Below are 15033 nucleotides of genomic sequence, written 5' to 3' on the forward strand. Positions count from 1 at the left end.
TTTTTCTAAATGAATATTGTGACAAGGTGCGCGGGGTGGATGTTAAAATGCAAATGCAATCCCCTCTTTGCATTTTCGCTTTAATTATGACACAGAATAAGCGGTTTTAGGTATAAAATGAAAAAGCATTTTGAAATATTGCTTTTTCATTTTAATTTTGAGTCAAAAAATGCAGCTACATTTTGAAAATTAAAAAGCATTTCTGTTAATCCATTTTAATTGTGAAATTAGACATTTCTAAATGAATTTTGCTACACATTTACCGTGGACCTTTTTTAAAATGAAATGTCAAATACCATTTTATTTATCATTTTAATTAAGTGACAGAAAAAGCTGTGTTGAAGTATAAAATGATAAAGCATTTTGGTGGATTGCTTTTTCTTTTTAATTTTGAGTCAAAAAATGCAGCTTCATTTTGAAAATTAAAAAGCATTTCAATTAATCCATTTTAAATGTGAAATTAGACATTTCTAAATGAATTATGCTACACATTTACCAGAGAACGTCTTGAAAATGAAATGTCAAATACCATTTTAATTTTAATTTTAATTAAGTGACAGAATAAGCTGTGTTGAGGAAGGAAAAGAAAAAGCATTTTGGTGGATTGCTTTTTCATTATATTTTTGATTAAAAAAATGCTTTTTCATTTTGAAAATGAAAAAGCATTTCTGGTTTTGACTTTGCTTTTTATTTATGCTACAGAATCGCTTCCATAAATTAAGGCCATATTAAAAAAAACCTTTCTAGCAGTGATCAAAAAAACTCCAATTAAAAACACAAACTAGAATAATTTGCTCTGCAGACTGCAGGCAGTACCTGACTCAGTTAGGTTCAGAGAGTTCATGATTCAACAATAAGATAGAGACAAAGAGAGATTCATGGGAAAATGTAGGGTGTGTTCAAACTGGAAAAATCCTTTGTTCTGGATCTTTGTCCGCGGTTCATCTGTTACTTCATTCCTACTTTAAATCGGCTATGGTGGCCGTTTTGGTCCAGTAGTTCTGCTCCGAGGATGGATTGTGTTCAGACTGAGGAATCTCACAGCGGGACCACCTCCAAAGATGGGACAGAGAGTGTTTCCTGGTCCCAGACCAGGGTCCACTTGGGTGGATTCAGACTGACAATTTGTTCTGGATTATCGGGGGAAACAAACTATGGTTCACTTCAAGCAAAACAAATGTGTCCACTCTCCAAGAAAACATTGCTGAGCAAGAAGAACTAGGGCTTGGTATCATCAATAATTTCTAGAATTGATTTGATTCGATTCACCAGAGCCTGGATCGATTCAATCCAACATTCTTTCAATCCACTTGGTTCAATTTGATTCAATTCCATTTTTAATTTACATGGTTTACACATTTAGACAGATTTGTATAGACTATATTAATAATCTATATATGTTTTGAAAATATTCATATTAATCTGATACAGTTTTTCTTCTTCTTTCTCTTTTGGCTTTTCCCATCAGGGGTCGCCACAGCGAATCATCGTTTTCCACCTCACTCTATCATGGACATCTTTTACACTAACATTAGCCAACTTCATGTCCTCTGTTAAGACATCCATATATCTCCTCTTTGGCCGTCCTCTTGCCCTCCTGCCAGGCAGCTCCATCTCCAACATCCTTCTACCAATATATCCACTGTCCCTCCTCTGAACATGTAATCTGATACAGTTCACATACTGTAAAATCTATTAGTAAAATAATAAACCAATGAGATTGTTCACACCATACTGTGTTACACGGTTTCTCAAAAATAATAATAAACAAAAATGTGCATTTACATTGTAAAGGTTCTAAATTTGCTCATATTACAAAAATAAATGTTCTGCCTCTCCCGGTGCTTTAGACCACAAGTGGTTGATTAAAAAAATGTTACCTTAAGGAAGTTTGGAAAATTCATGCCTGTGATAAAGCTGTTCTTTTAGTCAGCAATGTATGTTTAGGTCGACTGAGCGTTACCATTAGCCATCCTATGGGAAATTCCTTTACATGTAACCATAACGACTGGACTGTGGCTTAACTGATGTTATGCATTAAGACACCAGAAAATGAAAGGCATAAAAGATCGATCTCTACTTTCATGGATCAAATAGTGAGGAAATCTAGTAACTAGTAAAAAAAACCAAATCACTGATACTGTATTTTTTGCACTTTAAGACAAACTTATTAATTATAAGGGTTGGATGTCATTCATAGCTTGTCAAACTGAGAATTTTTTAGGTGTTACTACCAAGGTTGGGGGTTTGTGTAGTCACAGGACCATTTTCTTAGTGGTATCAGTCTGTTTTGTAAGTGTTGCAAACAAGTTTGGGAGTTACAGTTATTGAGAATAGGCTGACTTGGCTAATACTTCTAATGTGGCGAACATGTAGCGTGTTACAAAAAAGTTCTAGAGTTACTGAGTACTTGGTTAATAAAGTCTGACTTATTGACTGACTAATCTCTGACTCTATTGTCTTGTTTAATACGCCTTATGGTTCGCCATAAACATAACACAAGTTTGCATATAGACCATTTGTTGACAGACCTTGTAATTAACAATGATAATAATTATGGTCCTTGGAGTCAGTGACTGCTGCTGCGGGCCATAATAAAAATAATACATTTGATTTATAAGGCGCGTTTCTGGGCATTTAAGGTCGCTGTACAACATATATACAGTATATAAAAAACAATAAACAGTGTGTGCCTCTTTTGGCTTTTCCCATCAGGGGTCGCCACAGCGAACGACAACTTGGCAATGTTTTACGCCGGATGCCCTTCCTGACGCGACTCTCTCAAAGCAACCGGGCTTGGGACCGGCACAGAAGCAGAGAAGGGAACAGGGAGCAGCCGGAGTCGAACCCTGGTTTCACGGACGGAAGGCGCCACAAACCAGCACGAGCTAAACCGGCTCCAAAAAACAATAAACAGTAAAACAACAAAAATTTAAATACATACTCATTTAAATAAAATTAAAATAATAACATGAAAAAGTTTCTGTAGGCCATTTGGAAGAGATGAGTTTTTAGCTTTGATTTGAAATGTGGGAGTGTGTCAGTGTTGTAGCGGTCAGGGGGGAGAGTTCCAAAGCCGGGGAGCAGAGCAGCTGAACGCCCTGCCCCCCATGGTGACAAGACGGGCGGAAGGGACAGAAAAGTGGATAGAGGAGGAGGAGCGGAGGGAGCGAGCAGGTGTGGCCATACGAAGGAGGGCAGAGAGATTTGGAGGTGCAAGGTTGTAATTTGGTGCCCCCAATGTGAGGAAAGTACGGTACTTAAACAGATCTGATCATCTAAATTATTAGAAATTATTGTGAAGTATAAAATGTGTGTTTGCATTTGAATGCAGAATGTGGTAAGTGCTCCCTGTGGTCTAATTTAATGTGGAGACCAGAACAGGTGCAAACCATCTGTTTTCCTGCTCACGCTCCTTCCTTTGATTTCAAATATAAACATGACTAATGTGGGGGAATTCACCTTAGGTTGGAAATAATTCCTCCACTTCAGACTTTTCTCCCACTTAATCAATCCTACTTATAACAGCTGTGTTTACTTCCTTGAGCTTGGTCAAGGTGGGTGCAGATTAGGGCCAAAACCCCCTAAAATGTTCAAATGAAGGTGAGTGCTCTCTGCTTTCAGTGGGTCTTTACTCACCATGCACTCGGCCCAAAACAAGCGCCCGGATGTCCGTGAATTCTCCACTGGATGTGAGGTTGAACTCCTCTCTGGGACTTTGATCAACCTGAAAGAACATAATAATTAGCTAGATTTTGGTTGGACAAACGGGGCTTTTAGAGGGGGACACTTGACACACTTTTCTACCTGGAAGCAGCTCCAGAGGAAACTCATGTTTAGAGTGTAGAGCTGCTGTAAACACCTATTGAGATATTGTTCTCTGGACATAGTGTACTTCTTTAGATACAACAAATCATTATTATGGAGGCTGATAAGAAGGGACGCACCTCGTATTTCACACAAAACAGAGAATAAGGCGGCTTAATGCAGGCGAGACGAGGTCACCTTCTTGTTTATCTCGCCGTGCTTATAATTTTGGCTGCTGGCTCCTGCAGAGATAAGTTTCACCTCATACATCATGGCGGGCTGTTAACAAGATAGGGAATTCAGCTGATCCAGATGCGATTAAGTTCCTTCATATTTCATCTGCAGCCGTTTTAATGTGCAACGTGTCCCCGCTCCCCCGCCACGGCAGCGTCCAGGACAGCAGCTGATATGAAGCTAAACTGCTGACTGTGGTTTTACTGCCAAATAGAATCCCATAATATTGCACCACAGAGCACACAGAGAGTCAGTGTGTGCACATTTGTATGCATGTTATTGTATTTACCCCTGAGGTTCACAGCTTATTGGAAAAAAAGAATCATGTAAAGCAGTTTTGCACCATGTTTACATTGGCTGTGGCAGCATGTTTCCACATCATACATCAATTCAACATGCATACATCTGCATGTTTAAGGGCAAACAAACATGGTTCAGGTCCTAAAAAGTGAATAATGCACGATGCAACTGCTGGTGGGCAGATGGAGCAACTCAGGTAGAACCCATCACTTCTGGGAAAATCTGTTTCAAACATCCACGAGTGATGTGTTGCATGTGCAACGGTTGGACGGTCCCTTAGTAAAGCAAACACAGGGCTGGGTGAAGCACCATTACGTTAACAAGACAAAACAAACAGGGGTGAATGAAACATCAATTTCATTAACAGACAAACATGTTTTCTCTTTATTTTTCACTGTATATAAGTTATAAGTTGGGATTTATTCTTAACATAATAATAATAATAAATTTTCTAATGAAGAGCAATTCATATATTGACTGTATAGGAGAACTTGACTGAGTGAATGAGACATTATCCATAGAAAATGGCTCACAGTTCAGTCACCCCGTATTGGAGCCAGTAATCATCAGTAAGCAGTCCAAGTCTGAGTCCATCTGAGTCATTATTTCTATGGCAACCACACTCGTCAATCAGGAGTGAGCTTGTTGGAAGTCTATACCCCTACCATTTAAAAACAGGCAACACAAAATCTGTCAATCAAACATTTTGAACGTTCAACATGAGACCACATAGTTTTATTGGCCAGATTGGTCAATTTATAACTTGAATAACTTGAACTGCAGAAAACAATTCTTAAAAAAAATGAGGATTATCAAGAACATGTTAAAAAAGATATCAGAGCAAGAATGGTTATTATGACAAAAAGAATGAGTAATGAGTAATAGCCGTTTATTTCTCTATAGAAGTCTATGGGATTATGGATTTTTGAAGCCAGCGGGTTCTTCCTTTTTGGAACGTCAGGGGGGAAGGGTCTCTAGTCCTGTTCTATATACAGTCAATAGCTTCAGAACACCATGTTCTGTTAGCAAAAAACAAAAACAATGTTAAGATGATTGTTTTATGTGGTAAATGTTTTTGTCTTTTCTTTTTCTAATTTGTGAAGCACCTTCTGAATTCTGTCTGCAAATTCTTTTAAGGCACAGGGAGACCCAGATGTGTAGCAGCGTGAAGGGTCTTACCCAAGGACCCACACTGGATTGATTATTCATTTATATAATATATGATATAATGTTCAATGCAAATCTGATGCAGTCTTCGTATTAAAAATGTCGGCTTAAATTTCAAGTTGACTCAAAAAAGCAAAAACAAAAAGTAACTATATAACTGACGATAGATAAGAAAGATAGATAAGATAGATAGATAGATAGATAGATAGATAAATAGATAGATAGATAGATAGATAGATAGATAGATAGATAGATAGATAGATAGATAGATAGATAGATAGAGAGATTTTTGAGATTATAATCCTTTTATAAATCAAATTAAAATAAAGCCACACTGTACATTAAAAAGAAATAAAACCTAGAGGGTACCCCGTTGTGGAGCAAAACAGTATGTAGTCTGTCAGTAATCCATTAGAGTTGGAACACGATGTTATTATTCTCCCAGACAGAACACAGAACTCCCTCCAGAGCCACAAACTTTTAAACTTTTGAAGGTCATCGATCAGTTTAAAATAAGCCAATTCAACATTCACACGACTTTTCAGAAGAGAAAAAAACATAAATGGAACATCCACACAACCAACAGAGAGTAACTGTTTTTTCCTCGTTAGACAAATTGCAAGTTTAGCTGTTGCAAAAATAAAATTAAGAAAGGTTGTGATTTTAAAATTATACAATAGTATCTTGACGCATAAGGGGGAGAACACGTATTAGGTAAAGGAAAGATGGGAGCAAGAAGGAGGGCTCACTATTACAAAAGAGGATTGGGAACAAGTCTGTCAGAAACAATGGGTCACAACAGGATCAAACATTTGGCGTGAATTCTGTTGGAAGAGCATAATGAGTTTTTTTTTACTACACCCTCCTAGAAAAAATACCTAGGTTCAGGTAGTAAATGTTGGAGGTGTGGCAATAATTGAGCCAATCACTTCCATATATTTTGGGACTGTGTGGTTATCAAGAAGTACTGGTCTGACATACATGAACATCTGCAAAATGTATTTTCTATTGTTTTCCCCTTGTGCTTTGAAAGTATGTTTTTGTGTAAAATTGATATCCTAGACAACAGAAATAAGAAACTGCTCTAGATTCTACTGTACCAGTAAGAAAGCAATAACCAGAAAATGGCTTAAACCTGAACAACCAACTGAATTGATGTTGTACAACGAATGTATGTATTTGAAAGAATCTCACATTCATTACAAATACATCTGGACGTTTTTTACGCTACTTGGTCTATATGGACAGAATATGTAAAGCCTATAAGGTCAGACTTTATGTGGAACGTCACTGAAAACATGTCATAGCATTTATGTTTTGAAAACCCCAGGATCCCTCACATGTTCGTTTGTTTTTCATTTAAAACTGAGAAAGCGAGAACATTGTAATCTATCAATGCAATGTACAATTTATTATGTGCTTTTTCAATAAAAAAAAAACAAAAAGAAAGAAAGGTTGTGTACATGTTCCCTTCGGACCGCATACTTAAGACCAAAAAGGAACAATGGGAAGGAAAACACCTCCCTGAGCCTGAGACACCGGTTTTCCAAGACTGTAAACAAACCCCTTAGCCTGTTACACTGTATCACCAAATGTGCCAGAGTTTCAGGTGCCCCACAAAATGCACACTTGTCTGATTGAGTTGAACAAAGTGTGCTTTGTATCTGTTTGTAGCTATGGCACCATGTACAATTTTCCATTGCAGATCAGCTGCACGTTTTTGTACAGGCAGCTTATACAGGGACCGCCAGCGTCCTTCTGGAGTGTAGCCTGTTCTAAAAACCTTAGTCCACTTGGAGGCATCCATGTCTTTCAACGACTCGAACTTTCACGCACGTGGTGTTGAGTGTCTCCTTGGCCATGGTCTCGAACTCCCCGTCTCCTGCATTACTGAAGGCAAGTCCTCATCCTCTTTCCAATGCTCAACATTCGGGGAGACGGTCAAGGACGGAAGAGAATATTGCGAGGAACCAGTCCAGCCGACATTGGGAAGTCAAAGAAAATGTTTCTACTGGGCAGGAACAGATTTCATGACATCCTCCGCCACTTTAGCCAGGAGCCTGGGACGTAGAGTAACCCGTTGTCTCATGGCTCCCAGGGGTGAAAAGCAAGTGACCCCGCTTCACACAACCAAGATTTCTCAATGCTGATCTAACTGAGAACGAGTTCAGGAGATCAGAGTCAACCAGAGTGTTAAAAAACAAGGGTTCTTTGAGTATCCACAGTCCAGGAGTGGCAGTGCCAGTGCCTCAGATAGATAGAGAGAGAGAGAGAGAGAGAGAGAGAGAAAGAGAGAGAGAGAGAAAGAGAGAGAGAGATTCCAAATCTCCCCCCCCCCCCCAAAAAAAAAAGGTTTAAGAAAATGGGATTACTTTCTGGAATAGAATCTTTTTCTCTGTCAAGCTGCTTCTGAAAGCAAAAGTTCATGCAGATCTGATAGATAAAGAGTTTTTTAAAACCCTTTTTTTGCATAGAGAGCTGTTCCAATGAGGGATGAGGTGGTTTCTTTACCTGCACATACACAGAGTCCGTCAGCCTCCTGATGTGAAGTGAGTGCAGCTGTCCGTCAGCCAGACTCCTCCCACCGCTCCTCAGCACTTCAGCCTCTTGGCTGCTGTCCAGCTTGTATCTCACCTCCAGCATGTCTTGGCAAAGCAGACACAAAGCATTTGTGACTTTTTTGTTTTTGTACACAAAAACAAATTTGTCACTCGAAATCAGTTCTACTTAAACATTACCAGTCAGGTTTAAGTGAAAATTTTGCAATTTTCAGTCATCTCTGCCACAATGGTCAGAATATATTTTAATGTTCTTTTTTTATTTCTTTGTAGTCAAGTTCAAACATGAAAGGGACGTTGCATTTGTGAACAAGAGTTATTGAAGTGACTGCTGAGGTGAAGTACTTTGAGGAGAAGAAAGCTTGACGGAGGTCTTTACAACAATATGAACCGAATGCGTTTTCAGGGCAAACACGAGAAAGATCTTGGGATTTATTAGCCGCCTCATTTTCAGTGGTTTGCACAAATCCTTAATGCCAAACTTCCCTCTAGCTTCGTCTGAGCCATTAAGAGCAGAAAAACTCATTTATAGCCACTTCCAGGAGGCTCCTGAAAGACTCAAAGTGCCTTTGAGTTTTTCAAATGATTAAATCACAAAGACATTTAAAAGCATGCATCTATTCAGCCGCTTTACTCAGTCGTGAACTGAAATATCAGCTTTTGGTGGACATGTCAGTATTATTCTTGCAGAACCGGGCCTCTGGGACACGACCTGCAAATACTTTTAAACCTTTGTTTCAAAACCAGGGAGAACAAGAACTTTTTAGCCTTAAGATGAACTTTTGAGGAATGAAAAGAGCATAAAACTACACTGTAATGGGGAGTTGGACTAACAGAATAATAAAGGATATATGGCTGGGAAAAGAGGAGAAAGCTAAAGCTCGGTGTTCTCCTTACCGTGCCTGCTGATGAGCAGAGTCAGGTACTGTCTGCGGACGGAACTGACCAACAGCAGCAGAGCCGGACTCTGGGTGGTCCTGAAGCTCAGAGAGATGTCCTCCCCCTTTGGTGGCATGTTGGAGGAGATGGAGGGGGGTGAAGTGCTACTGTTCCTGCTGAACTCAAAGGGCTCCTTGAAGATGTAGCTGATAGATGTTTCAGGCTTAAAGATGGCTGAAACTTCTGAAAGATAGAAGAGGGAGTCTTCAAAAGTTATATCTGAACAGGAGAAGGTCCAAACCAAACCACTTTCAAGAATAGTTGCAGATTTCTGAACAGTCTAGAGTAGCCAATGAAATCTAGGGACATGTCTGTGGACATGGGTTCAGCATATTCTTCATTTCCCCAAAAAGCACAGATCAAATTCATGTAAGTACAAACACATTTTCCACACAGGCATGGAGAAAAGGTAAAAGAAAGCGTAAAATGGGAAAAAGAACTTTAAATCTCTACCAGTGAATCATCAAACTCACAATAATTCAAAAATCCCAACATAAAATCAAGTGAACGTAACTTCTTGGCTCTTGGAGAAGTTTAGCTTTTCATCCTAAAGGAGTTGAACGTTGAAAACTGAAGGAGATTCAGAGCCAACATATGTTTTGAACTTTCTAATAACTGACAGAGGATGCCCTGAACACATTCTTGATGCTTTACAGTCGTGGATGAAAGGTTGAAGTGTCTTCAGTCCTGAACGCCCACGCATAATAAACAGACAGAAGTGGTTCTAATGGATTTCCAACTAACTCTGTCCATGCATCTTCTGAATGACAGCAGAATGCTGAAGAACACTGATAGTAAGGAGTGAGAAGGGCGGGAATACAGGGACAGCGGCCTTTCATATCTGATGTTGGACATCTGATGGTGAGTCACATAGACTACTTTTACTCTGTGACATCCCACACATTAGCCAATTGTTATGATAAATATCTTAATGCCCTGCAAAAACACAGAATCCACCAAGTCTAGTTCTGGGTTTGAATATCGTATTACATTTGGTATAAAACAAAACTAACTCCTAGTAGCTTTAGTAAGATGTAACAACCTGACAATAATTCTTGTTTATGTTGTTGAGTCATTTGATCTTGAAAACATCCTATTGTAAGAGAAATTATGAACTAAGCAAATCTATTTTTGCTTTACCTAATATTTTATACAGAAGTTTTCTTTCAGGGAGCGTCAAAAAGACCGGAAACTGGAAGTTTTCTTTTTACTCATGACAGCATCAGTTTAAAACAGAATGACAGCAGTTTAAACGTGAACATAGATTTATGTAAAACCTTAATGATACATTTATTTGTAATTCTGACCTTCCTTTATAATGACTATGGTTTAGAACTAAAGATTGTTAAACTGTTGTAGTGTTCAAACAAGGGGGAAAAGGGAATAAATATTCTAATCATTTACAATTCTTTCTTTAAAAAACAGGCCAATTATAAGCCATGTGTCCAACTACCAGTGTAATATACCTAAATACAATTGTTTATTGCTCTTTTCAAGATTTCATTTACTCCTGAAAGGGCAGGACATCCCAACTTATTTTAGGATAAATTCTGCTAGTTCTATTGGCAGATTTGTTTCCACTTAAAACAAGTAAAAACATCTTGTATATTTTTTTAACTTGTTTTGAGAAAAACCTTTTTTCACGAGGATTTCTTACAGTTGAAGAACATTGGTCGATATAACAGTGGCTGACAGACTCTGTGTCTGTGCTTTAAACTAAAGAAGAAAAAGATTGAGTCTGTGTCATAGAATGACAACTAAAAACTGACCAAGAAAGCAAAAATCAATTGCTGATGTGGTCCAGCATGAATCAAGTTAAAAATGTTTGAAATATGACCAAAGAACAAAACATGAAACATGAAACAGATTTAAGCAGATTGAAAATGATAGGGTTACACTGCAGATACGTTTATCTTTTTGCTTAATTTATTGCATACTTGTAATTTTATAATTATAAAACAAAGACCCAGTTTTGACGAAAATTATGTTTTCAACTTTTTTTGTGGCATTTTTCTGATGATGGAGGATTAAAATCATTGTGAATCAGGAGCAGATGCAAAACTTCTGTTTGAAAAAGATGGTATCAGCAGAAAATATGCTAGGCGGCCTACTTGCTTCCTGCTCCGCTCCATTCTGATGCATTGGAGACAAATAGATTCATACGTCTTTGTTTTCCCTCGTCTGGGCTGGAAGATGCTGTACGGCTGGATAGCTTCAATATTGCTCGCCATTTTAGTTGCACCGGTAACGTTAGTTTGAGGGGCTGTAAGCTAGAGGGAGGGCAGGCGAACAGAGAGCTCAGTTATGGGTGACAGGAAGTGGGGGCGGGCTTGTTCTAATGAACTACTGCCGCTCTGCAGAAACTCTGTCCTCGAAAACGACATAGGTTGTTTTTTTTTTGCTAAAAACAGCATAACCATAATTAAAAGACCACTGGGGACACTTTGAAAATAGATCAAAAGATGATCAGGGTGGGACTTTAAAACTGTCAAATCTGATTAGCTGAGCTCTTGAGGTGTGGCAGGTAGCAGCCCCTCTAGTCTGTGGGTGTTATCTCTGACTGCTTTTATTAACACTACATTTCACTGTACAGGAGCAATTTCCTGTTTTAGTTTGATAGTCCTGTGTTTTTCTCTGGTTTTGTGCCATTTTCCATTTTCTCTTTTTGTTCTCTGCCTTGGAACTTTAAATCGAAAAACGTCACAAGGAGAAACTTCCTGCTGTGGGATCAATGAAGTTTGATCTCACCTCTTTTTACTAAAGCAGTAGTTTCCAACTGAATCCATTATTTGTCACTAGTCTTATCCTACACTTCATAAAGCATTCTAGCATTTCCACCATTATTCTACTTAGTTCTGGATTTCTAGTAGTGGTTAAACTGATGATTACTAATCCATCATTGATTATCTGAGAGATGATCTATCAATAATTAGATTGGCTTCTAAATAAGTTTGGCCTCGAAAAAAACCAACAAAGGGGTTTGTTCAGTCATACCTCTGGTTTGTCTAAAGATTAATAACCCCTCTTGTTAAAGTAAAATATGTCCAACACAAGAGGCCCTCAGCTCTCATCTGCCTGCCCAGCTGTTGGACAGGACAAGTTAAAAAAAACAAAAACAATAATAATAATGAAATTGTTTTTTCTTCTTTTTGAGCTATTGCATAATTCTTCTTTAACACTGTATACTATATATGAGCTTTAAGCACATTGTCTGTAAATTTGATGTTTTTTATGTTTTTAATCACTTTTAATGCACACATCAAACAGGTCATCATAGAGATTTTAGATAAATGTTATAATAACCTTTACAAAAAACCTGCAGCATAGACTTATCACATCATTGCTGATATACTGCAGTGCAGTTTTCTCAGGATGTCCAAATAAATCCCTGAGAAACACAGAATTCTGCAGCCTTATAACTAATTAGAACCGGCAAGACAGCCAACATTTCTCCAACTCAGTGCCAAAGCCACAGCGTGCTCAGGTTATCACTGGAGCTGCAGGTTTGTTTCTTGTTCTGATGGTGTCCAAATCCGCAATGGGAAGCAGACGTTTGAGCTCGTATTGAGTTTTGTAATGAACCCCTTCCCTCCTCATCAAGACCACCATACTTGTTGATGCTCTTTTTCCTTTGCCCATCACTGGTCGGACCCTGTAAATCTGTGAATGAGCTGTTGATTCAAACACAGATTGATTACAAGCCTGTGATTGTAATGGATTCTACCTAAATGAACCACTACTACGACACGGGCCGGCGCTTTCCCCGACTGGAAATGCATGTTTGCACCCAATGATAAATGTCAAACTGACCAAGCAAAATTGATCCAACTGTGGCTCAGTGAGAGGATGGAAAGAAAGAAAAGTCTTTGTCTTTTTTCTACCATCACTTTACGACTTCCACAGCAGTGTTTCTGCATGAAACGACAGTTAAAACGGCAAAAGTTGTTGTCATTTTTCTAAAGGAAACAAAAAAAATCTGTTCTGCAAAACCTGTTTGTGTTTGAGTCTTTAAAGGTTAAAAGCGTATCTCATTCCATGCTTTTATTGCATATCATATGTACCATGCAGTGCTCGCGAGCATTCGACTTCAAAGGTTTGATGTGAGGAGCGTGTGCTCGATGTGCTGCAGTCCTTTTCACTGATCTGTTTGATGTTCAAATCAGTTACAATGCATCATCCCGTCGACCTTTATGCTTTCTGTTAGTTGGGTAACCCAATAACTCAGCTCTGTTCGAGAACCCTCTAAGCTTGCCTCCCACCGCTGCAGGAGAACGCTCGTCTCCCAGAGAGCCACCACAAAAACTAAACTCCTCCATGTGAGCCACACTGACGCAGGGTGTTTAATATTTCAAAGGTTAATGTTGGTTTCTTCTAAAATCAAATAAGAGTTGAGATATTCTGAATACTGCTTTCAGGCAAGAGAAACAAGACGTTTTCTTTCAGTGAAACTCATTTGCATGAAGTTTTTGAACCCCATCTTTCCTCTCAAGGCAGTTAGTTACAAAACCCTTTAAAGAAAAGTTAATATTCGGTGTTTCAACACCGTATTCAGGCGTTCTACAAATATATTCTTCCAGTACTGAGTGAAGAGGATTTCTAATGACTCAGTTGTATTGCATCTAAATGATGGAACGCAGACTTGAAGTAAAAGCCATGAAATTGATGGAATGGATATTTAGTTTGGCTTTGCACGCTCGATGTGATCTTTTGATTGACAGGGTTTCAACAACCAACCAGCGTTCTTCGCGCTTCATGCATTATGCCCAGTTCTAAAACGGCTGTTTCATGACATCAAAGCCAACTTAGATGGAAAAAGTAGTTAGGCCTATTACCACCCAAAGAGTCATGTGATAACACAAAAGGATCATTTCTTTTGATAGTGAAATTGCATGTGAAGATGAAAATGGATTTGGGGCAGAACATCTTTACAGGCCCACTCCCCTGAAAAACGTGTTTTTGACATGTTCTTCTGCCTATTTCTGATTATGGAGGACATAGATTAAGAAAATTAAGCTCAAAATTGCATTTTTGAGTGCAGTACCCCCCCCCCCCCCCTTATTCCCACGCAAATATGCAGAATACTCAAATACAGAGAACCACTCCCCACCCTCCACCCTCGTGGCTAAAAATGTCCGTCAACGATTTTCACTCATCAAAAAGCCTTCTGAAACTGATGCTTTGTAAATTATTTATTAAAGAACATGGGAATATTGCTCAACATAAAGAGGTTTTTATTCAGAGTATGTGACTGTAGTGTAGCATCATTTATAACACACATAAGGACTGTCATTCTGTCACTCTGTGCCTTAAAACCAGGAGCTTCCTCCTTCATCGCTTAAGTGAGAGAGAGCATCTTCCTTTAGAAGAGGCTGGTTTCCTCCATCATTCATTCACCGGGATGATAATTATTCTCCTCTATTTTCCTCAGCGTATCAGTACTTCTGCTCACTGTTTAATAATCTTTAGCAGCCGAGCAGGAAGCCGACGGGCCAACGAGCTCTTCATTTTCGCTCCCCTCCTCCTTCGGACGCAAAATTCTCATATAAACGTCTTGAGCTGGGTTTATGTGATGAACTGGAGTCATGTGACTGAAAAAATCTTCAATTACGCGAAACTGCGAATAGTGAAATGCTAATAAGGGAGAACCATATTTCTTTATTCAAAATGTTGTGAAGAAGAAGCAGATGAAAAAATGCTTTTTGAAAAAAATCACATTTGTTTCAGCACAAATTCTCTCCTCCCCTTTGATGCATCCACCTGTAGACAACTAGATTGCCATTTGCTCGCCATTTTTGTTAATGTCAGGTCGGGGGTGTGAGGGGCTGTAAGCTAGCAGGTGAGAGTCTAAATAAAGGGATGATGGGAAATGGGGGCAGGCTTACTCTGCACTACTCTGCTCTTACCATTTTTGTCAGCTGCTGTCTACTCTCAGTGTGCAAACAGAAAAAAAGGTCTTAAAAGCAAACAACTGAAATGTAGAAATACTTTTGTAGATTTCACTCATGCTTCAAAATACTACAGTTGTGTT

The 15033-nt window shown here is 38.8% G+C and overlaps 1 protein-coding gene across 2 annotated transcripts in view; it reads right to left on the reverse strand.

Moving 5' to 3' along the window:
* Window positions 1-15033, reverse strand: part of LOC101156435 (contactin-associated protein-like 4) — a 199148-nt gene that overhangs the window by 13856 nt on the left and 170259 nt on the right. For both annotated transcript variants that reach the window (XM_023965220.1, XM_023965219.1), the window contains exons 19-21: window positions 8964-9188; window positions 8020-8153; window positions 3640-3727 (exon numbers count right to left, since the gene is read on the reverse strand). In XM_023965220.1, the coding sequence (XP_023820988.1) occupies window positions 3640-3727; window positions 8020-8153; window positions 8964-9188 (447 nt within the window). The remainder of the gene's footprint in view (window positions 1-3639; window positions 3728-8019; window positions 8154-8963; window positions 9189-15033) is intronic.

The sequence above is a fragment of the Oryzias latipes genome, chromosome 17, assembly GCF_002234675.1.
Source record: "Oryzias latipes chromosome 17, ASM223467v1".
NCBI lineage: Eukaryota > Metazoa > Chordata > Actinopteri > Beloniformes > Adrianichthyidae > Oryzias > Oryzias latipes.